This window comes from Salarias fasciatus, chromosome 19 (assembly GCF_902148845.1).
Source record: "Salarias fasciatus chromosome 19, fSalaFa1.1, whole genome shotgun sequence".
Lineage (NCBI taxonomy): Eukaryota > Metazoa > Chordata > Actinopteri > Blenniiformes > Blenniidae > Salarias > Salarias fasciatus.
Genome location: NC_043763.1, coordinates 14,510,514 through 14,533,896, shown reverse-complemented (window position 1 = coordinate 14,533,896; position 23,383 = coordinate 14,510,514). Strand labels below are relative to the sequence as shown.

At 42.2% G+C, this 23,383-nt stretch overlaps 3 protein-coding genes across 3 annotated transcripts; 1 reads left to right on the top strand and 2 right to left on the bottom strand.

Annotated features, from left to right (window-relative positions):
* Positions 1-584: 584 nt before the first annotated feature.
* Positions 585-11,744, bottom strand: enpep (glutamyl aminopeptidase). The gene is made up of 20 exons (XM_030116935.1): positions 11,041-11,744; positions 10,240-10,381; positions 9,003-9,137; positions 8,713-8,833; positions 8,063-8,217; positions 7,381-7,494; positions 7,122-7,256; positions 6,963-7,028; positions 6,820-6,885; positions 6,036-6,196; positions 5,735-5,817; positions 5,492-5,628; positions 4,841-4,896; positions 4,606-4,756; positions 4,188-4,261; positions 3,797-3,901; positions 3,488-3,661; positions 3,197-3,337; positions 2,233-2,314; positions 585-2,036 (listed from the first exon to the last, which is right to left on the bottom strand). Exons 1-20 carry the CDS (start codon positions 11,676-11,678, stop codon positions 1,890-1,892), a joined length of 2,883 nt encoding a protein of 960 aa, XP_029972795.1. The 5' UTR covers positions 11,679-11,744; the 3' UTR covers positions 585-1,889.
* A 2,949-nt stretch (positions 11,745-14,693) lies between these two features.
* On the bottom strand, positions 14,694-18,001 carry lrit3b (leucine-rich repeat, immunoglobulin-like and transmembrane domains 3b). Its single transcript, XM_030117496.1, has 6 exons — positions 17,892-18,001; positions 16,395-16,769; positions 16,202-16,287; positions 15,439-15,732; positions 15,316-15,375; positions 14,694-15,181 (listed from the first exon to the last, which is right to left on the bottom strand). The coding sequence occupies exons 1-6, from the start codon at positions 17,999-18,001 to the stop codon at positions 14,694-14,696; spliced, it is 1,413 nt and encodes a 470-aa protein (XP_029973356.1).
* A 1,593-nt stretch (positions 18,002-19,594) lies between these two features.
* On the top strand, positions 19,595-23,167 carry fam241a (family with sequence similarity 241 member A). The gene is made up of 2 exons (XM_030116571.1): positions 19,595-19,942; positions 20,489-23,167. Exons 1-2 carry the CDS (start codon positions 19,793-19,795, stop codon positions 20,783-20,785), a joined length of 447 nt encoding a protein of 148 aa, XP_029972431.1. The 5' UTR covers positions 19,595-19,792; the 3' UTR covers positions 20,786-23,167.
* Positions 23,168-23,383: the final 216 nt, after the last annotated feature.

Below are 23,383 nucleotides of genomic sequence, written 5' to 3'. Positions count from 1 at the left end.
TCACTAACCTCATCGCTGAGGCAGGGTGACAACAGAGAACGTTTTTCTGGGACAAAATCCAGAGGGAAGCCTTAAATAAGAAGCTTAATCCATTTCAAATGAGGTTTGTCATAACGTAGCTGTTATTTAAAGGAGTGGTTCTCTTTTTTACACTCCGTACCACCTGAGAAAATGTTGAGCTATTGAAGTGAAACCAACATCATCAGCCAGAAATTACATTAGTAGAGGCTCAGCCAATTTGTGTGTGTGTGTGAGAGAGAGAGAGAGAGAGAGAGAGAGAGAGAGAGAGAGAGAGAGAGAGAGAGAGAGAGAGAGAGAGAGAGAGAGAGAGAGAGAGAGAGAGAGAGAAGCTGTAACACCGTTTACTATCTATTTACTTTAAATTAGAGCATCAGTTTTTCCAGCCATACTGCAGAGGTCACAGTTCAGCTCCTATAACTATTGTCACTGGAATTGGACAAAAAAAAAAAAGGAATGCTGGGACAAAAATTCAGCAAAGACAATTATATTATGTATTATTTGTTATATTTGAATAATTATATATGTATAAATTCATTCCATTAGTTAGAACCACAATTTCAGAATCAAAGATGTATTCAGAAATAGAAAGCAGAATAAAATGTCATTTTCAGCAATGATACAATTCTCCTCTGACACGACGAATGAGATTCATTCACATCCACTATGAGTCTTGGTTCAATTCAAATTCTGTAAAACAGATAATACTCACTACTTACACAACCTCATTTCCAAAAAGAAACCGAGTTTGTGTAAATGGATGTTCATTTCTTTGACGGCTTTTGGATCTGCACACTAATGTTAAGCTTAATATTGTAAATAAATATATATACTTTTTTAATACATAGCACTAGAAAATGGCAAAAATTGTCAAAATGTTCAACCCCAACAATCACTCCCCACCCGATCCGGTCTACTATATCCTGCTATCATAATTCTATATAATTTCACCATTAATACTTCAACAGTAGACCAGCGAAAAAAGTGTCAAATGTCTTTAAGACATAAAGAGAGGAGCAGAGGGGACTTCTCTGACATTATGAACTCTAAATTTACTGCGTAGTGAACATTGATCAAATGTTCAATTTCCTGTATTTTTAAGGTAAATATATTGTTTTGAATATCTGCTACTTAGAGGTCTTCATTCTGAAAGCAAAGTCAAGTTTAGCATTGTTTCTCATTCCATGTGTTCTGCCCAGCACCATTGCTTTACCTTTACAAAAACTTAAAGCAGGATATTTGTCATTCATTAAAATTACTAATTGCAGTTTTTCTATTTTTTTCCCAGATTAAACATAAAAGTTCAAAACAGCAGTTTTTAAGTGGCAGAACTTTGTTACAGTTTCATTACAGCTGGGCAAAATAAATAATGAAAGAGTAAAAAATAATGTCAGTAAAAATATATTTTTTCAACTGGGAATGTTGGGGAAGATAACTCTTATTTGGGTTGAATGTGCACAATTTCTTACAAACAAAAGGAGACGTGTATTTATGGTAAGCACAATGCGCATGAGCTGAGCACCGAACAGGAAGAGGTCCTCAGTACAAATTATTCAATGATACATTTTGTTTTTTTTTCATGTGAATCACAAACTCGAATTTTATTGCATTTTACAAAAATAGATTTTTAAAAATTCATGTGAAATCAGTGGAACAGTGTAAAGGCTAATAGTAGTGATGTTAAGTTGGCTGCTGATTTGTCAAGAACAGCAGCGTCTTCACATCAAGTATTCAGAAAGTATATAAATAAATCATCCCTGTATGCTCTGAATATGACACTGCTCCATATTCCTTCAGGGGGCAGTAGATGCTGTGGTTCTCTGCAGGAACAGCATGCACGCACTGCTGCAGTGTTTTTCCTCGGCGTTGTCTCAAGCGACATTGCTCTCCAGCCAACTCTTGATCTCGTCCTCGTTGCTCTTGATCCACGCGATGTTGTTCTTCGTCGTTTCCAGTCCTTGCTGCCTTGGCATCTCCCCGGCACCAGCATTAGGCGTCAACCGGAAGAAGTTCTCCATCTGAAATGAGGATGGAAAATTATGGCATGAGAAGCCAAAAGACAAAGTGTCAACGTATTGGCAGTGCGTCCTCGAGGAAAAACACTATCCAAAACCTGAGGAGGTTATTTAAAAAGCTGATGCAGCACAGTATGCAAATCTGACTTCTATAGAAACAGAGCTGTAGCATTTTGGACTAATGAAATTTAATGCTTGCCTTCCATAGTTCGGCATCTGTGTTGTAGATGGTGCTGATTTGAGTCAGCAGGCGGCCGAAGTACCTGTCATTGATGGTGTACCTGTTAAAACAGAAAAATCATCACTATGAAAAACAAAATACAGCGTCAGTGCACACCTGAGTGATGAAAAACTGAAGTTCTGCAACTGAAGTTCTTGCAAATGAACGTGTTGCAAGCGTGAGATTTTTATGGCGTGAAAAAGTAAATGTTATTGGAGAGCTGTCACATGAGAAACAACTTCCTTATTTGAGTTTGTGTTATCTGGTGATAGCATATTGCATGTTATCTCAGTACAGAGGAAAGTGAATGTTTAACTTCCTGAGTTGAACAGCTGTAAAAAAAAAAAAAAAAAAGGAATCTCAATGACTCAAATGATAAATGTAATCAAACATTTTCTTTGGCATTCATTGGTAGATTTTTCTCATCTTGGTCTTCACACTGTCTGTGTAAAACCTGCTTATATTGATTGATGTTTGATTGAAATATTTATAATCACAGCACAACATTATAATGTGTCAGGTTTGAAGCAATCGCTATTTCTGCAGTTTATAAACCACAAAAAATGTCTTCAGGTTCAGGCCAGACGGCTGACTTGACTCTCACTGACCATCTCCGTATTGAGGAAGGAAAGCCAGAGAGTCAAATTCTCAGAGATCAAAGCAGTAAGAATGAGCTGCAGCCTGGAGAAGAAATTCAGGACAGTCGGAGGAGCTTCAAAGGGACTGAAGCTGAGGCCAGAGAATCTGAGACGTGTTCAGGAAATGGACTGCAACTCCCACATTCATAATGTCAAATCTTTCCTGAGCTAAGAAAGCGAAAACCATTGAAAATGGAAACAGGTTGTGCTTATGCACTGACAGTCGTGCGCAAGATGCGTTCATAACTTCATAAAACCCTGTTTGTGTCTTTGTGTCCTCTGCGGAAACCCGTCATCGCACTCACCTGTCTACCAGGAAGTCCCAGTTGAGTGTGGTCCAGTCCCAGGCCATGCTTTTGCCGGCTGGGTTGTAGGACACGTATCGCACCACGGTGAACAAATCCTGACTCCTCACCACGCTCTCATTTTTAGTTGCCTCCAGGAGCCTGTTGCACAGACGAGCCTTCATGTTACGGTATTGGGTAAAATTACACTTCATGACATCTTTAAATGTGGCAGCAGAGCCGAGCATGTTATGAATGCAGATGATGGACACTCATCATCTGTTCTCAGATTTGGCTTTAACATTTGCTTACTGATCAAGCAGTTCAATGTCCTCTGTGGAGGCCAGTCCATAGAGCAGTTTGTCCTTCTCCTGAGCCAAAGGAGTCTCTTGGTACTTCTGGAACATTTTTTCCCACTTCTCTGGAGTTCCTGCGTTCTTCATGCCGTACCGGTAAACCAGCAGTCTGAGGTTCACTGGTACATCGCTGCAGGTCAACAGGATAAATAAATGCCACGTTACCAAAGAGTTAACCACCAATCAGTAGCAGTTGCTAATAGCGAATATTGTTAACATGAGTAGCCTGGACGGCTTGTCTGTTAAGTAAAATCAGGGAGGATACCTCAGTCTGCCTTCAATCCAGTCGTCGAATAGGCGGGAGGCTTCATTCAGGGCGTTCTGATCATCCATCTGACAGGCAATGCTGAGGACAGTCTCCCTGAGTAACCTGCCAAACGCATTCTGCATCATCATCATCATCATCATCATCATCAGAGACCAGAGCAAATGAGACAGGGAACAAACCCTCCTCAGACCCTTACTTTTTTTATTTTTTTTTTTTAAACTTGATGACCAAGCTTTCACAGAATGAAATTTGGAGCATCAGCTGCTGCTCACCATTAATAATCACTCTAACTATCTGAACATTAGCAAGAAAACAAAGCAAAACATCTAAAGTGCTTTTTCAACAATAAAAAATCTGATTTGCTCATTAGTAAGTGTTGCTGTTGTACCTCTGTATCTGTGTTCCTTCATCAGCCCATCCAAGATCTTTTGAAATCTTTTCCACATGGGTTCTAAACAGTTTCTGGAGAAAAACATCAAGTATATCTTTTTTTCACAAGTTGTATGTTAACAAGACAAACGTTTGTTAAAGATATCGTCCAATGAAAGAGCAACAGTCAAAAACTGGAGTGAAAAGAAACTAAAATTGGGTGAAAAAAAGCATAAAACATAAAATAGGTGAGGAAACAGGTAACTAGTAAAAGGTATTGGTAACAAAACATTATGATCAACAGGAACATGCGCCTCAAATGCATCTTTATTGGGAGAAACCCCAAAAAAACACACATGAGGAGATGAATCAAACTCAAAACAGGAAGTCAAGAGTGTTAACCACCCCGTCGCTGTGTGTCATAGCTAAATGCTTACCTGGAACTTCTGGTAGAGAGTAGGATTACTGGACAGCATGTTCCGGACATAGCTGATAGAGGACGCCACGCGGTCCCACACGATGTATTCGGTCTCATTCGCCAGGTACTTTGTCAGATTAAAAGCGTTGCCATAATCGATAATATTAGCCCTGAGCAGTGAAATCGGACAATAGTTGGTTAGATTTATGGAGCGACTGCTGACATGCTCGTAACTTTGCCTGATTTTTTTTTACCTCGAAAGAGCGAAGACATCATCAATGAAACTGGCGCGGTCAGCCGCATCAAACACCTGTTGATCGAAAAGAGGCAATAGATCACAGTCAAACCAACATGTCAGCACTGTTATTAATCATAGAGCAAGATTTAAAAACATGAAGAGGAATGTGTATTTTTTTAGTTCTAGTTGAAAACCTCCTACTTTCTCTCCTTCATACCAAGAAACTATCAGTCACACACCCACAGGAATCCTAATCAGGATTTTTGGACCAAATTGCTGTACTGGATTTTGTTTTACCTACAGTGTTCTAATCCTTATAAATTCAGTATGAATAAAAAACATAGCTCCGATTAATCTTTTTCTGTTCAAGCCGATCTATCCCTGCCTGCTCATACAAATACATTATTTTCAGTTTATATGCATTAAGTGAGCGGTCAACTAAGAATAACAAAAGAGGACGTCACATGTAAACATTCGTATATTCAAATGAGGGCTTTTCTGGGATTTGGAACTGCTTCTAGCAGCAGTAACAGTGTAACATTACTTTCATATTTCCTGCCTACTTTTAGCAACCATTCTCAAATATAAACAAAATAAATCTGGTACACATCAGAAATATGAAAATGAGAGAAAATTAAGTAAAATAAATGTTCTCGACAGGGTTTACCAAGTGATTCTTCTGCAGCTGTTCACTAATAAGGCTCCACATGTGGCCCTCATGGTTCACTCTGTAGAATCCAATATGATCGTTGTTGATCTTCAGGAGGCCGTCTGTCGCTGGTGCGTAGTTACTCACGGTAATCTCTGAAAATGAAGATGCAAATTACAATTGTTTCACCTCTCTTCTTTCTCTTGTCTCAGAACAAAAGAAGCATCAAACACTGCAGAGCTGTTGTTGTTCGGCCGTTACCTGCTGCACTCTTGTCGAACATAACAAATCCCGTCTTGTTATCGGGCACTGACTGCCATTTAACTGGAATGGTCCACTTGTAACTGTAACACCAGAGCAAAACGCTGCTGTGAAAAATATGCTCATACATGTACAATTTTATAATTGGGTGGCAATTTGGCAATTTCTAACCTCATCCTTTTCACAAAAAAAAGAAAAAACAATTAAGGAATGGTGTACTGATTGTTCGTTAATTATGAAAAATGCAAAGCAAAATTATAATACATCCAGTTCAGAGAGTGACGTCCTTAACATCACATACCCAAGATCTACAGTCGGCAGAGTGATATTAGCGTTAGGGTCCAAAAGGAAACGTTTCTGCTGCAGTTTGGCATCAGTGTCTGAGACGGTCAGGCTCAGCACCGGGTAGCCCATCTGTTTCGTCCAGGTGTCCATCACGTCTGCCACTGGCAGCCCACTCACCTGAGAGAAGAAACATTTTATTAAAAAACGTCAGTACATAGGAAAATATTCTTGTTGCTTAATAATACTTAAATCAACAGAGGTCAAGTTGCAGTGAGGGATAAAAGTGAGCCTGGAGTTGAGCAAATTGTTATGAAAATGCAAGACCTATAATGGTTGTTAGGTTGGGAACTTTTGATCCTACTTGGAGCTTCGCTCAATAAAATCATGTGACATTTGACCTTTGTTTTAATCACTCCAGCTATGTTTTTCAGACATTATTGTTTCCAAAATTGAATGCTGGCTTTAGTTTTTGAGGAGTTGCTGTGGAATTTCTCCTCACACTTTCCTGCACACGTTTTTTTTTTTATTATAAGACATTTAAAACCAATTTTAGTAGCTGGTAAACTAAGTTGACTCATCAACTGTCTGCCAGCTAGAGGGGAATACTGTCAATTTTTAACTTTGATGCAGCTGTTTTATTGCTCCAAATGGAGCTCATCAAGCTATGAACTGGATAACTGTGTTATTTCAACTTTAACGAGACACATAACATTTGATTTTTACCCTTTTGCCTTCATAAAACTTATGTCATTGTTGTTTCTGTGATAAAGTGAACTGTCGTTTTTCCCTTATGTACATACGCTGGCGAGGGACTCCCAGAAGTTCGCAGTTTTGGCGTTCTTAAAGTGGTACTCCACCAAATATTTCTGTAGAAAAGAGGAAAAACAAATGTCAGTAGGACACTTTCATAATAAACAAAAGCAGTTCAGCGCATCCGACTCACTCTGCAGCCGTCTCTGAAGTTGTCTTTCCCCATCCAGTCCTCCAGCATCCTGAGGATGGACGCTCCCTGGAATGATCAAACACCACTAGTAGATTTCTTGTTTCCATTTAATTGTTTCTACCGAATAAAGCCCTTGATGTTGTGAGGTGATGTTTTTACCTTACTGTACGAGATGGAATCAAACACGGAGGTGATTTCCGCCGGCGTCGATACGTCCACGATGATGGGATGAGAGGAAACCAGGGCGTCGTCCACCATGACGGGGAGGACGTCGTCCGCGATCATGATGTCTCGCTGTATCGACCCAGCGAAACAGAGTGAGTGTAAAGGAGAGCAGTGTGAGTGTGTGTGTGTGTGTGTGTGTGTGTGTGTGTGTGTGTGTGTGTGTGTGTGTGTGTTGCGGCTTTGCATTACTCACCATGCCCCACGTTGGTTCGGCTTTCTCCACACCGACGTACTCAAAGAAACTGGCAAAGCCCTCGTTGAGCCAAAGGTCATCCCACCAATCCATGGTGACGATGTTCCCAAACCACTGAAAGGAGACGTCGAGGTTTCTCATCATGGAACAATGTCAACAACAAATCGTTCTGCTATTGTCAAGAGACCGGACGGAGGAATACAGTTTCTTCTAAAATATACATTCAGAAACATGAAAGGCATGACTTTGCCGAGTCATTTACCTTCACATATAATCACATATATCTTAACAACTTGCTGCAGTGGTGTAAAGTTTATTACGCAGGGCAACAGGCCTTGTAAATCTTCTCCAGCAATTGAAAGTGAACTCCGAGCGGTTCTCATTCCTCTGGCTTTGATCAGTTCATAAATCTTTATGGACTGTTTGGGGTCCAAGAGGACTGACGGCTGTCGTTATGAAACAGCTGTTATGTTTGCATGAAATGTTCCTGAAATCTGGATCTGAACTCTGGAATCATAACCATAGTTATTGTTATTGTGAATTTATCACCCGTGATGATCACATGTGCAAGATACGCTGTACGCTGTACGGTCGTCACACTTCCTGTTTCTCCTCATGTTTCTCCCTGGCGTGTTTGGTTCTCAGTTCATGTCATGATTTTCCTGAGGTCAGCTGGCTTTACCTGGTGGACGAGCTCGTGGGCGATGACGCTGGCCACTCTCTGCTTGTTGCTGGAGGACGACTGGGACTCGTCATAGAGAAGGTTGGTCTCCCGGTAGGTGATGAGGCCCCAGTTCTCCATGGCTCCGGTGCCAAAGTCAGGGATGGCTATTTTATCTGAAACAGGACAGAGCAGTGAGTCTACTGGCACCATTGCCTGATCAAGGTTTCACTGCACTGCTGAAAAGTTGTACACACACACACACACAAACGGTTTAACCTGGCACAAATCCTGAAGAAGTGCCGGCATGACTGGTTTGTTTCTGTGTTTGTATGACCGAATGTCACATGAACAGAATGTTTCATGTTGTTATCTGACCAAAGATAGACAATAACACTGATTAACCCAGGCAGCGGTAAACCGGCTCCCCTCAAATCTGCAATAGAGGGTTTCTGTCTCTGCATTCATCAGCAGATGACGACATGTGACTTTGTCTACACACAGAAGAAAACTGTCATTACAATTAGATGAATGTTGCTGAAACACACAGTTCATGCATAACAAGCATTTCGTGCTTGTTGCACTTTTATTATTTTGCTGTTCTTGTTACAGTGAGTACATGCATGTGTGCAAGTGTGTTTGTGTGAGAACATATGAACCGTTTTACGTACCCAGTTTAGTGAGGGAATAATTCATGGCGAAATATTCCTCAAAGTAGTCAAATATAACGAGGGTTGTGTTGGCCGCATATTCTGCTGTGTGTAGCTGACTTGGCTGGCCGTAGATTCTCAACTGCAAATAACACACACACACACACACACACACACACACACACACACACACACACACACACACACACACACACACACCTCTGTATGGACTGTATAGATAGTATCAATCCAACACTGTGAGATTGTGCCTGCATATTTTTTCAGTTTCGGACACATGACAGCGAACTCACCGGAATTCCTCTCTTCGATATCCTTTCCACAAACCCAAACTGGTGCACCGCAAAACATACCAGGTAAGTACTCATGGGAACTGACTTTTGGAAGGAGGTTTTCAGCTTATTGTCAGACAGTTTTTCAGGTTCGCCCTGGAAAGGAAGAACAGAAGCGTGATTGATGTGGACGTCTCTGCTGAGGCGGTTGGACTGCAGTCCAGAACAACAGCCACAGCGCAGGTTTGAATTCTTCAGTCTTCAGTATTCAGAACGTGCGCTCTGGGCCTGACTTCCTGTTTCTTTTCCATTTGGTTTTCATTTGTTTGCTTGCTTGCTCTGACAATGAGAAATGTTTGGAATTTGCTCGAAATAAACTGAAACTGTCTGAAAGCAATGAGTGGGGAAGTTGGGTCACTGTGTGAAATCAGAACAAAAATGTGAAACAATCCTGCTTAAATGACTCGGATCGTGTAAGAAGCTGATCTGATTAGTCACATTCCTGGATTATTGCTTTCTAGCAGGTAAATAACTGTTTTTTAACTACTTTTTATTATTATTGTTTGTAGACTCAGAGTGACTTTGTGTTATAATATAATTTTTATGGATATTAAAGGTCACTGTGTAGTCGGACTCTGTGGTAAAGAGGAAGTCAAATGATTGTCAATTGAAAGACAGTGGAGAGAGTCAGGAATAATTAATTATGAATCTTTTTTTTTTTTTGACATATATATTTTAAAATGTCTGAATGGGATCCTGAAGCCGCGGTGCTCTAGAACGTTCCTGGTAGGATCGCCAGTCCGTTCACACACACTCACTTACATACCTACAGGCAATTTAGATTCGCCAATTAACCTCAAACACATGTTTTGGGTCTGCGGGCAGAAATCGGAGCACCCGGAGAAAACCCAGAGCCTCACAGGGAGAACAATCGAACCACACACAGAAAGTTCCCAGCAGCCCACAGTCAACTCAGGGATATCCTCTGTGTGAGGTGAGAGCCCCGCGAGGCCCCTGGAATCCAGACGCCCACTGAAACACCACTGCAGTTTGAACATTTTACGACCACCGTAAACCGCTAAAACCTCCACCCCTCTCCTGCCAGGACTGCTCCCATTCTTTCCTTTAGTTGTAATGATTTCTCTAATTTGAACTGTTTCTACTGGTGAGCTAACACACTGAAGGTTTCACTTTTCCAGAACAAAGGACAGAGTGTTCCCCGCTATGTTGTCTGTTTGCAGCTGAAGTCGGACCGTACCTCCAGCGGCATGTTGGACAGAGCTTCGTAGTGCCCGTCATGAGTGATGGAGATGGTGTACGTCGCTTTCTTGTTGGGTTCGTCGAAGCAGGGGAAGGACTTGCGGGCGTCCGTTGGCTCGTGATCGGTTGCAGCAACCTTTCTGGTGACCAAATGAATTGACAGGTTATTGTTATTAGCCGAGTTTCTTGATCTTATTCGAGCTTCATGCTGAAGTGATTCGTCCAGTGATATGATGCCTGAACACATGGCGAACGGTGTTCGAGGACTGGTTTGAGTGAAACAAGAGAGGATCTTTAGATTTTCTTTTTTTCTGCAATCTAAGCAGATATCTTTATCAGAATCTACTGTGAGTTTGTTTGACAAGATGGTGTTCAGGATAGAAGCCAAAACAGAACCTAAAATTATTTCTGTTAAACTAAGGAAAAGCTTCCTTAAAGGAGCTTAAATGCTGTGCTTGGTTCAATCATTTCTCACAGCTTGCTTTTAAAATATTCAGTTAACACTGTTAAAATTAATTTCCAGAGACTGTCATACCAAAAACACTTTTGCCAAAACAAAATGTAAAAACTGACAGGTGGATTATATATATAATAACATATAGACTATTCATCTAATAGCTTTTGATGCTATTGATCAAAATCATAATTTCAGCCATATTGCTGCTATTGCTGTGTCAAACTACACATTAGATCGAGTCATTCACCCAACAGAGCGGCTATGAATTAACATATGAGTCACGTCTCCGTGCATACACTCGTGTGTTCCGATGTTCACTGAATCAAAAAAAGGAGAACTTACTTGGTGACTCCCTCCTCGGTGTAGACAACTCTGTAGAATCCCACCACAGACCCAGTGAGCGAACCTTGGAAGTCCAGACTGAGTACGTATGACTCTCCTGAAGCGGTAGCTGGCATCTCCTCCACGGCCTCCACCACCACGTACTCCTGGGCTTTGTACTCAAAACAGCGTTTCACCGCCAGATCCACCGGCTCCCCGTTACTGTTGACCTTCTTCAGCCTGGGAGTGGCGCTGACGAACGTCTCCCTGATGTGGAGCCACAGGTAGCGGGTGCTTCTGCTGACCTCCACCTGGATGTCCACGGTTCCCGTGTAAATGTCCGTCACCAGGTCGGGCTCCAGGTGCAGGTCGTAATGGACCGGCTTCACGTAGTCCGGCAGGCGGAAATTCTTCCAGTCTCCGCTGGAGTCGGTGGACGGCACGCAGGGCCCTCTGTCGGCAGGGGGCTGGGTGGGCTCCGGCGGGGGAGCTGGGGTGGTGGTGGAGGTGGAGGTGGTGGTTGTACAAGTGGAGGAGAGGCCCACCCCAAGGCCCACCGCCAGAGCGCAGACCACTATGGCCGCGCAGATGATGGCTGCGTGCTTACCCCGAATGCAGTAGCGCTTCTCCTGCTTTTCCATCTCCATGTTGTGAACCATGGTCGCTTATAAAAGGCAAATCTGGGATTTTTCCAAAAGTAAACCGCTCTGAAGCTGACTGTGAGTCAGAGCTCCAGGCTTTAAATTAGCTGTGTGAGCCACTCCAGAGTTTGCCTCTGCGGTGCCGAGGGGAGGAGAGCAGAAAGAGGAAGAAAAGCGAGGAGAGGAAATCTGTCAGACAGCAAAGACAATCTCACACGTTGAGTGAGAGATTTATTCTGTCCCTCGCGCTGTTAACACGCCTCCTCCTGTTAAACATCTACGATCTGTAAATCAACAGCTCAAACTTTTTAGTGGGGAGTTTAACAAAATGCTGCACGTTGTTCCCAGTGTGACCAGCACCGGAAACTGAGCGTGAAGTTCAGTTCTTTGATTCGCGTGTGTGTGTGCACGTGTGTTTAATACTGTTTTCAGTGTGTGAATCTGTCACATTTTGTTGGACTTTTCAGTTTTTAAGTGAAGGCTTGTGGTTGTAGGGTTTGGCAACAGCGGCTCTGGTTAACTCTGAATGAACGTAAATCAAAACCTTGTCCTCAAAATACTTGAAAATATGTGTTTCTTTGGGCGGAGGGGTTTGTACTTTTGATTTGTTTCTGCACCACCAGATCAGGACTATTAGGTGAAAGAGCCTTAGACTCCAGACTGTGTGATGAATGGATGACTTTTTTTCTGTGAGAGGTTTGAACAGGATCACTTTACACCACTGTAATAAATCATACGACTCTAAATTTGTTCCTTAATTTCACTAAACTGGACAAATTACCTCATGGTGATGGTATTGAAACTTTTTTTATCAGGCAGTAATGGAGAGAGCATGATGTTCTTCAACATTTCAGCTTAAATAAGCTCTTAACTTCTGCATGAAGATGGGATTCTTCTAGACTGATCACTAAAGGGAAGATCAAAAGTCAAAGCAGTTTGGCAAACAATGCAGCTGACTGAGCATTTTGCGTCTTTATTGGCTTTTGCAGTTTCATACAGATAAGACACTCATAAATGTTACGGCTCAGCCATCCTTGACCTGCCCTTAACAATAGGATGAAAGACATCTTGTTCGCTCTGCCCAAAAAAAAGAAAGAACGAAGAAAAGATAAGATAAGAAAAGAAAGATATTACCTACCGCCACATTTTTATTTGAATTTAAAAAAAACAAAGCAATAAGACGCAAATATATTAGCCCTCCTATTAGACAGAGGACTGGAGCTCGTACAAGATTAAGAAAATTTCACTCTGAAGCGTTCCTTAGATTCTGGCATGCAGGACACACACTCTTCATTTGATGCCATTTGGTTGGGCTGCTGTGTTTATAGGGTCTAAATTAGGAAGCTCGAAAGCCGTTGTCCACGCCCTGATGCACACTCACTGGGGTTTTAAAACGAGGTCTCTGCTCCGGTGCAGTTCATTCAGAGTTTGGTTTTCAGGTGTGAACACACCGCAGATCAAAGAGCCGCAAACACACTGAACACAGGACGTAACAGGCTTCGGGGACGCCTGATCCTCGCGGCACATCGCAAAATAGTCCGTGCACAATGGAGGGATTCCTCTTCCTGTTTTGACAAAAAACTGAAGCGCTGACACTTTCAGTGGGTTTAAGCTCTTTAAAACCTTTGAAAATGAGCATCAACGCCAACCGTGGAGCAGACAGAGCGCTCTGCCGCAAACAGAATGAAGCAATGCACTAATAATGTGAAACAAATCAAAGTACACAGGAGAGTCTTGGCTACACAAAAATTACATGCTACAAACACAATACCGACACGAGCCAAATAAAAGACCACATACAAAAATCAATGTAGCATTATTTGTCAGTTTCTTCTTTAAGAGACGACAAGAATAAAGAATCTACAGCAGGACAGATCACAGTGCAGCTCCTCGTACTTTGCAGACATATCTTTTCAGCAAGGTCACACCAGCGCGACACGTCACATGACTCTGTCTGCTCGGCGCCAGTGAAACACATTAATCTGCGAAACAATTTCTGTTAAGAAGGTTCCAGATTGGCACTCCTGCTTTACAAACCCACAGAGGGTTTCCGGTGGTGCTCACTCAGTATGTTTACTACACTTTATGGGGGAAGACGTATGGTGTGGCTTTAAAGACGTGCTCGTGCTTGCGTATTGCATGAAAGAAATAAAGAGTCACATGGTTCACCCAACTTCACACAAACATTTCAACCTGCTAGGAACCGTATTAGTGCCAAGTGCGTCACGCGACATGACAGAGATACAGCCCTAGAGAGCCCTGATCATTCAAAGGCAGCTTTTAAATGGATGTACAGACAAGTCAGTAGATGTATTTGACTGGTGTGTTGTCTCATATGATCACACACCAACAAAAACAACATTTTAAAAGACCATAAAGTCTCTGCTACGGACTGACTGAATGAGTGAACGAACACGTCCTGTTGAAGAACCGACTGACACTGTCAGAAAAACGTTCATCAGCCCCTTTAGTCAGAATGTAATGTGACTGATCTGGTTAAAAAATTTTAAATGAAAAACAATACATTAAACATTTGCAGTAAATGAATGGCTAATGGTCAGTTAGCTCAGCTGTTGAGTGAAAAAGAAGCAGCATTAAAGTCAAAACAAATGAATAATGTTGACGAGATCAAAACAACGAATGTACTGTCAAAGGGTGATCAAACTTCACCCGATGCCCGAGAAGTCTAGTTTTCATGTCTATTCCAGGATGTCCAGGGGATTTTAAAGGTTTACGAGAATCCTTTGCATCAACAGAACTGAAACAAAAGTTCCTCTTTCTATTTATCCTGTCAGAAAAATAAAAGAAGTGCAGAGGACTGTGCTTAAAACATTCATTTCATCAGACTGGAATTTGAGAAAAGATCTATTATTATTTCAGAAAACTATAAGTGGACAACGGCCATTCTAGCATTTCTCAAATATTCGAGAGGCCAGAGAGTGTCACAATATTATTGTGCTAAAACTAAAGGTTTTACAGACTGGAGATTTAAATTTCAATGTGCTTCAAAGGACACTGACCAACCTCAGCGTATCATACAAGAGCTGCTGACAAGAGAGCAGCAGTAGAATTATCAGAGGCGTTGGATACAGACTTGATCAACGTCCGAGTCTTTTTCTTCGCATTGGATGAGTTCATTTTCCGCCTGTTGACATACTTGTCCACTTGATGCACGTGAACGACTTTGGACAGGAGGTTACCCCCTCTCTGGGCCTTATTGTTAAAAGATGGTGGGATATTTGTGAGTATGTTATTGTCCAGCACAGATATCGTCTTGGGAATAACCGGGGTCTGGTTCGGCTTCTTGTATTTTGACAACGATTTGGGCGGAGTTTTTTGGATCTTCTTCTTTAGAGGACGAGACAGCCTTGTGACACCAGTGACTTTCAGTTTGATTGGTGCTTCGGATATTCCCGCCATGTTCCGGGCCTGGCAGCGATATTCTCCAGCATCCTTGTATGATAATCCATTTAGGCTGATTATCGACCAGCGGACCCCAACTCGAGGAGATTCCTGCATGACTGGGAAGTAAAGAGGTGAAGAGTATGAGCTCTCAGCATCCGACGCCACGCTTTTCATTTTTCTCAGACATGTTGGCAGAATCTGGTCCACTTACAGTAGTTAGTGAGAAAAAGTGAATGTTAACACCACTTACAGCTCTCCAAAATCTTGGGCAGCTCTTCAGAGTTCTCTAAAAGGCCTTGTTGGCAGCAACCTGTCGAGAAATATCAGACGTTAGAAACATGCCATTATCTCGGAGAAGCTCTGGATTGCTTACCGGTGTACGTTGAGGTTTTGATCCAGGTCAGTGTTGGTGTCGGGTAGCCGGTGGCGTCGCAGCGGAGGATCACATTGCTGCCCAGTGGAGACATGACCCTGGTGGCTGCAGGCTGAACTGAGGGCCTCATGCAGCGGGACAGCTCGGCCTGGGTCAGCAGCATCCCCGCCTGGCCCAAAGACCTGCTGCACATCAGCATCTGGTCCATCAGGACCACCGGACTCCCCAGGGACGAGGACAAGGACATCAGCATGGAGATTTGACAGTCACACAGCCAGGGGTTGTCATGGAGACCTGGGGACGAGCATAACATGAATTGTTTAGGTGATCCTGACAGAATAAAAAGCCGTATGTGGAGATTATTCATTCAGTTTTAATGATATTTTTAACTGTTTGCTTAAGCACCACACTTATCCTGTGCTTAATGCAAACAAGACATTTTAAAAACTGCATATTTGTTACAGTTACTCTCCAGTAATTCAACTGTCACTTTCATTACTGCTTGAAATATGTGACCACACAACATATGGCTGGTGTGAAACTGATCGATTCTGTGATTGATTCGGTGATTGCAAACTGATTTGTTGATAATGAGGCTCATGCAGATTTGACTAAGTATATCAGTGACAATCTTTAACTTACCTGTGAGACTTTATCTGGGGTTAAAATAGCATGTTTTGTCATACACCACCTACTTTTTACTGTAGCTTTAGACCTTTGAAATAGGTCATACGGTGATGTGCTGTTCCAAAACATAATATACCCAAAATTCTTCTCTGTACTGATACTCCCTGTTGTCCTGGAAGAGGGAACCAAAGGTCCAACAGTTCTGCAGGTAATATAGTAAGCCTGGGGAGAGAAGAGTTGATTCATGGTCATTTCAGTTCAGTTCAGCTTTATTCATCCCAGTTTTAACAGGACGAACAATTCAAGAGCCCTGAAATGAGTAAAGCCACCTGTTGCTGGACAGGTCAAGGTAGGTGATGTTGGGGAGAAACAGAGCTGCGTGGGCAGGAAGGCTGGACAGGCGGTTGTTATGGAGGCCCAGAGTCTGGAGGCGGGGCATGTCCCGGAGGCCCTCCCAGGGAAAGGACGTCAGGAGGTTCCCGTCCAGACGCAGCTCCCGCAGGGCCTTCAGGTTGACGAAGCTGCTGGGGTGGATGGATGTTATGGCGTTGTAGGTCAGCCATAGGAATCGCAGCTCTGACAGGTTGTAAAATGCTGCACGAGGCATCTTGGAGATCAGAGTCTTCTCCAGACGCAGTTTGACGGTGTCAGCTGGGACATTGACAGGGACAGCTGAGATTCCAGGGTCACTGCACTGAACCAACCTGCACAAAACACAAGTAAACTGCTTCAGTCGGTTGATTTATATACTGTACACACAACAGTCGTAGTTCAGAATAAAGTCCAGGATATTTTGGAGAGATGTCCTTTACATTTAATTATATGTTCAGAAGTTTTTCAATCTGCATTTCACAAATTATTTTGTGCTTTTGATCCACTTCCTTTCGGAACTGATTCGTTGTAACAGTGAAATGGAAATAATAATGTCTGTTTAAGTCTTCGTTAGATCTTGTTTATCTGTTTGCCCTTTTCTCTTGGCTCAGCGTAAAGACTGACAGCACAGCCACACTGGCTCAGTCCAAATTTCAAATCAAACCTCTCTAAGATTACTGATTAACAATTTATTACTGCTTGGTCACTTGGAGTTCAGATTATTAAACACAAAGATCAAAATGAAATGATCTGCATTAGCGGCGTACATCATCAGCTGAGGCAAGTCCTGCTTTTCCATCAAACTTTACATTTAAAGTATTTCAGATTTATTATTTATGAAAAGAAAACAAACTTGAGATGAGGTTCTGCTGACAGGTTGAATGGAACTACCAATAAATGAAGAGCAAGCAAGCTTAAGAGTTGTTCTCAGCCTTTGATACAACAATGTGTCTCCTTTAATATTAGATCATAACAGGTTTTCTTAATTGATTATGAAATTAAAGATATATTATTGATACTGCCAGGAAAATACTGTTTTAAAAATCTAAATGTTTTTACTCTTTCTTTCTTTCAATAACTTCAGATTTTTGCATTTTACTTGAATCACACTCTGAAAGCTTAATTAGTAAAACATTTCCGACAGCAACTTCTAACCTCTGGCACATAAGGCTCTTCAAGAGGAACGTCGACATTCATGGATGGAAGTTTATTGCTTCAACAAACAACCCTCTGAAATTACAAATCAGTGATGCAAGACATGTAATAAAACATTTTATGGTTTACTTGCACATGCACTGTTTGATTTACACAAGACTCTTACAGATTATCTCCTCTGACTGGTGTCCAATATAATCCAAACATTATAAACCACAGCGTAAAGGTGTTTTCAATACACCGACACGTCACGTGTACACAAACACACTCGGATAGAATCAAAGTCAGCCTCACTGCACCTGAGCTCAGCTATTCCACTGTTCCCGTACGTGCAGGAGCATGAGGCCGGGCAGGAGTGGACCGCCATCAGAAGGGACTGCAGGAAGTGAAGAAGCACCAGCAGATACATCCTTTATCAAACTAGCCCTTTACTTGTGAAGCTCCTTGATATCTCCATGTTCCTAGACCTTTCCACAGTGAGTTTGGACCCACGTTGCAGAGTGAAACCGAATCCCAGATTAGCTGGGATTACACAGTTTACAAGCAGCATGTAATCCCATGCCTCGCTGTCAGAGTAACAAGTCACAACATCAGGGCTAAAGCTGACCTGCAAGAACCTCGAAGACAAGTAAACTTCCCTCGCTGTCAGTGGTTTCAGAAATACTGCTAAAAAATACAAAGAAATACTGAAAATCATGAATTACTTTAACTGCTGTCAAATGAATGCTTACAATGTGTTTGATTCATTCAATAAAAATATTGGATAGTCCTGATTCTTCTAAGCGAAATTATTTAAGTACATGTGACTCATCCTATTGTTGGTCGGAGTGGCGGGCTGCCACGATGCAGCACCGGGAGTGGGGGGTGAAGGGCCTTGCACAGGGACCCTGTAAACCTCAGATCCCAAGTCTTCCTCTGGCCTCTCACCCACTACCTGAGCTGCTTGTGTGCCTCAGGATCAAATTCATAATCTTACTTCTGGCCGTAAAGCTTTGAATAGTCTTGGGGGTCCGTGCATGAAGTATAATTCGTTGTTGTTGCTCATACTGTACAAAGGAAACACTCCTTTTTGGGGGTATTTCCTATTTCACTGACATATGAAGTGAAAAGCAATTCTGCACAACACAGCGGCGCCTTGGGTCCGTGGACCCTTGGGCCTAGTTATACGTATATCAGAGTGACTGGTATAATATGAAACATGTGGGCTCCTCGGGCCCTCAGGAAGACGTTTACAAACATTAAGAGTCAGGAGCAAACAAGGTAAGGCAGGTTTTAGTTATGCACTCCTCACCTGAGGAACAAACTTCTTGAACACCCGAGGACTGCTGACACACTCGCTTCTTTTAAGTTAGGTCTTAAAACAGTATTGTTTTCTTTGGCAAATAGATAATAGATTTTATTTGTTCTCTTTTTTCACGTCTTTCTTATTTCATTTGTTTTGATGTATTTATTTTATTTCCTTTTCTTCCTTGAATGCAATGTGCTTCTGTGGTGCCTTGTGTCTGAATGCTGTTGTAACATGAACTTGCCTTGCCTTTTGCTTTATTGACCTTCATGAACGCAACATGGGTTCATTTGACTAACTCATTTCCATGTGCCTCTGCTGAGGTCAGATGATGAAAATACCCTCGGTTGTGGGGGGGGGAGTTGTAAATGTAGTTTCTGCAGCTGCTTTAGGTGTATTTAGCTATTTGGTCCCAACAACACATTTTTATTCATAATTAAATCAATTAAAAACAAATACCTTGTCAGACGGAACTTGTGTTGTGAGGTGAACGGAGATTTTTTTCACTCCGGACAGAAAGCAGGGGCTGCACCTGCGGGAAATGAGCCGCTTAAACCTGGTGTTATGAACTAACTGGTTTCCGTGTTAACTCGTGACCGACGTCCCATTGCTTCCTCTCTTACAGTTACTAACTGCTAGTAATAGGGGATTCGAGAGGAAGCGAGTCACCAGTTAACAGGGAAACCACTTAATCTAAAACACCAGTTTCGAGCCGATGACAGTCGGGGTGAGAGGAGTTTCGCTGCTGCCAAAACCCCGCGGACTGACAGTGTGTGGGAGCCGGTAACGGGAAAGGGGGGGCGAGTGAGGAGGTGCCGGGTGGGACCCTTCAACAAGTCCGGAGGAGAGACTGAACCTTCACTTCACTCGCATGTTTGGAGCCCTGAGAGTTGCTGTCAGTGCACTAGCAGAAATATGTCTGCTGGACCTCCGAGAGTGAACGACCACTATGTTTTCCACCGACGGGACCTGGAGGAGCTGCCGTCGGAGGAGCAGGGGGGACGGCACGCCGGCCAGCCGGGGCTCGGTGGGAGACAAACGGCGTTACAGCCCCAGAGACACCGGGTAACCGCTGAAACACTCACCGGACGACAAGCTAGCTGTGGCGGGACATATTTCAGGCAGGGCCGAGCTGAACAACACCCAGGAAGTCAGAGCAGTTTGAGAGAAAAATAACAACTTCGTTTGTAAATGTGAGACCAAATATACATAAAAAGGCTCCATATTCTAACAGCAGTTGTTGAGGACTAAGCTGTGATTTGTTTTGATATGGTATTTAAAGCAATTACAATATAACTAACCCTATATAATGTCTTCAAAATATGCTTAATACAACATTTCTCTGTATTTTACACCAAAAGGCATCATGAAAATTGGCTTTTTGTTAAGATTGTAATAATTTTCAGTTGTAATGGCTTGATTTCACAAAAATATATTAATTTTAGTCACATATACTCTTTGCCACAACAACAAAAAAAACTTCAGATTTTAAATTTAAGGTTTGTCATGGGACTGTTTTATTTCTCCGGGCCATTCAAGATTAAATTAGGCTGTATGTGGCCACTGAACTAAACTGTTTTGTATGTAAGTATGTAATGTTACATTTCACAGGCCGATGCCGCCCAGCCTCGAACTCGACCCGCCGGTGACCCCGCAGCCAGGTGGCCTGATGTGGACGACCCCACCACCAGAGAGCCGCAGCTGGACGACTGTGAGCGGATGGGGACTCTGTTTGGGATGCTCAACAAGTGCCTGCGGGGAATGGGCTTCAGCCAGATGTATTTTGGGGACAAGATCGTGGAACCAGTCGTGATTGTGTTCTTCTGGATGCTGCTCTGGTTCCTGGGTATCCAGGCCCTGGGGCTGGTGGGAACTCTGTGCATCATCATCATCTATATCCAAAAGTAATAATGAAGAAGAAAAAGAAGAAAAAAAAAAAAAGGAGCCTGCTGCTTTCTTTGCTTACTGCTTACACATGTGGGACTCGTTCCATGCTGATGAGGGATCAGATTGATTGACTCTGGTGATTTGGGAGAGAGCTCTACTTCTGTAGTCATGTAACGAATTTGAGGATCTGACTATTTCTGGAGTTTTACTTAAAGGTGTGTTCACATAGAGGAAAGATGGGGCTAATTTTGTTTGATTTAGAGCTTGTATTGCCTCAGCACCAGCGTCCTGCTGCCCCTGCTGGTCTAATCATATCGTAATGTTGTTTACCAGGCGGTTTAAAGGACTTAGTGGTGGCTAGTTTGTTTTGGTTTGAGGTATAAGTTACAGAGAATGAAAGACAGGGAAACACATCCACACACATCAGGGTGTGATCTGACTCCCGGAGAAATGACAGATTTCTACACTAACAGTTTTTTTATGTTGTGTTCAAGTGCAGCGGTTCTCAGTCTGAAGTGAAAGCTGACTTGTTGGACTTGTACTGTGAAATCTTTTAGCTGTGAGAGTTTACTTTGTGGGATAGACATTTTGATGTCTAGCCATGTATATTAGAGTTTGATTTACTCTTGGAATCAACCTCTCCTGTTAACTATTAATGTAATGTCTTCCTGGGAGAGCTGTATCAGAGTGGAAACTTGACCAGCTGGTGTTTACCTTTTCAGCTGCAGCTTGATTGTAACCTATCAGACGAGAAGCGAACACAGCTGATGAACGTCTGATTTCAAAGCTTTAAGTTTCACACCACTACTTTGAAAGCATGCAATGCATCCTACTGACCAGAAATCATCATGACGGGGTAGTTTCTCCCCCGTCAGCATTATTTGTCACTCTTCATTGGGGTCGTTGAATATGAATGTCGAGTAATCCTCAGGATAAGTGAGTTATATCGCTGGTTCAAGACGTGAAATACCGTAGTCTCATCAAACCAACACAAGCACTTTTACTCCCAGAGTGTCCGAAAACAGATTCACTGAAGTGGACAAATCAAATCAACAGAATTAGCAAGAATGTGGATGAAAGTCTGGGGCCATAAGTCAAACTTTTCAATATGAAAGAATTTTACAATTAATCGTAATAATTTCACAAAATTTGATTCATTAAATTAAAAGTTTTAATCTGTTGGCACTCCGGGTTGTAGATCATCCCTGGTGGACTCAGAGAAGAAGGCAGAAGCTCAAAAGCTCACAGATCAAGGAAGAAAATGACCGAAACCATAAAGTCAACACAGTGCTCCGTTTCTCAAACACTGCACTGCAAAGATACTAAGCTGGTAAAACACAGAGCTCCCACAGAAGCAAGGTTAAGGTTGACTTTACTGAAGGGGTTTTGGAAAGTGTTGATGCTGCTGTGACATTTCCCAGTGCCTCAGTCTGGTGATTGCACAGCTTCAGAAATGTTTACTTGAAGGTTTTCTTGTGTTAACCGGGATTAATGAGCTACTATTTTTTTTTATCCTATAGATGAATACATTACAATCCGTTTTTATCAAAACAATCACGTGCTTACATCGTTTTATATAGTTTGGATTTTATATTTCAAAATTTGGAACTTATTTCTTCAGTTATGCAAACATTGTTTTTTTGCGCCTCTTCTTTGTATTGGAAAATAGAATATTAGAAAAATACTCATGGAATTCCTAAAATTGTACTTTCAGTGGTTTTACATTGTGGTCCAGGTGCAGCTTCTGGACGCATCTAAAAGGTCAGGAGGGATGCTTTGTCCCGGCATCACGTTTTCATTATGAATCAAAATAAGTGCAAGTTAGTGTATAATAGTATGTAAACACATTAACGGAGCTGCTTTTAAGTGTGATTTGGGTGAATCCAAATGAGGAAACAAGCTTTACAACAGCAGCAGACTGTCTGCCGACTCGAGCCGTGCTGTAATGCGAGCGGCAGAGTCGAGTCTGGACGGGCTTCAGGGAGAGAAAAAATGATTTAAAGCACAGCGGCATGAATGCTACTGAGTAACCAGAACAAGTTGGGTTTTTTTTTAAACAATATATAAGATTCTTACTGTAACTCAGTCCTTGTTTGGTTTTGGTCTCAGGTTATTTTCAAACTGATTTTATCACATTGTGCTGGGATTAATTCAAACGTGCAAGTGTCCATATCAAACACTGTCGGTGTGCTGCTGACTTGAGAGGGAATCGTCACCGCTGAGTTACAGTACTGTCTGCTGCGTCTGTCCCAGGCGGAACTGGAACTCCCTCTTGGAAACACTGATTGTTTATGAGATTTGCACTGACAGTTTTGATTCATTCCTGAAAGAGAAATATTGAACCCGAGTGTATGACGTGTGTGTGTGTAAGAATAAAGGTGATGGTCCTTTGTCAGATGCTGACACGTCTTGTGCTGAAGTCGTCATTCCGCATTTTAATTGAGTTAAATAATCCATGATCATATATTTATTGTCAACAGCCAAAACACAAATACTCACTTAAAGAATTTATTGTTCAGTGTGAAGTTTCCAGCAACAATAAATCTGCAGTCACAACTTTCAGCGCCCCCCAAAAAAAAAAAACTCAAACATTCCATGACAAGCATGTTTTACGTCGTG

Excerpts from the sequence above, each read along its gene's own strand:
- enpep (XM_030116935.1), bottom strand. The coding sequence starts at position 11,678 with ATGGTTCACAACATGGAGATGGAAAAGCAGGAGAAGCGCTACTGCATT. Across the intron at positions 7,257-7,380 it reads CCGAACCAACGTGGGGCATG|CGAGACATCATGATCGCGGA; the intron begins GTGAGTAATGCA and ends GGGTCGATACAG. Across the intron at positions 3,902-4,187 it reads GAAGGAACACAGATACAGAG|GTTACTCAGGGAGACTGTCC; the intron begins GTACAACAGCAA and ends TGCGTTTGGCAG.
- fam241a (XM_030116571.1), top strand. The coding sequence starts at position 19,793 with ATGTCTGCTGGACCTCCGAGAGTGAACGACCACTATGTTTTCCACCGA. Across the intron at positions 19,943-20,488 it reads TACAGCCCCAGAGACACCGG|GCCGATGCCGCCCAGCCTCG; the intron begins GTAACCGCTGAA and ends TACATTTCACAG.
- lrit3b (XM_030117496.1), bottom strand. The coding sequence starts at position 18,001 with ATGTATCTGCTGGTGCTTCTTCACTTCCTGCAGTCCCTTCTGATGGCG. Across the intron at positions 15,376-15,438 it reads CAAAACCTCAACGTACACCG|GTTGCTGCCAACAAGGCCTT; the intron begins GTAAGCAATCCA and ends ATTTCTCGACAG. Across the intron at positions 15,182-15,315 it reads GCCCAAGATTTTGGAGAGCT|TCATGCAGGAATCTCCTCGA; the intron begins GTAAGTGGTGTT and ends TTTACTTCCCAG.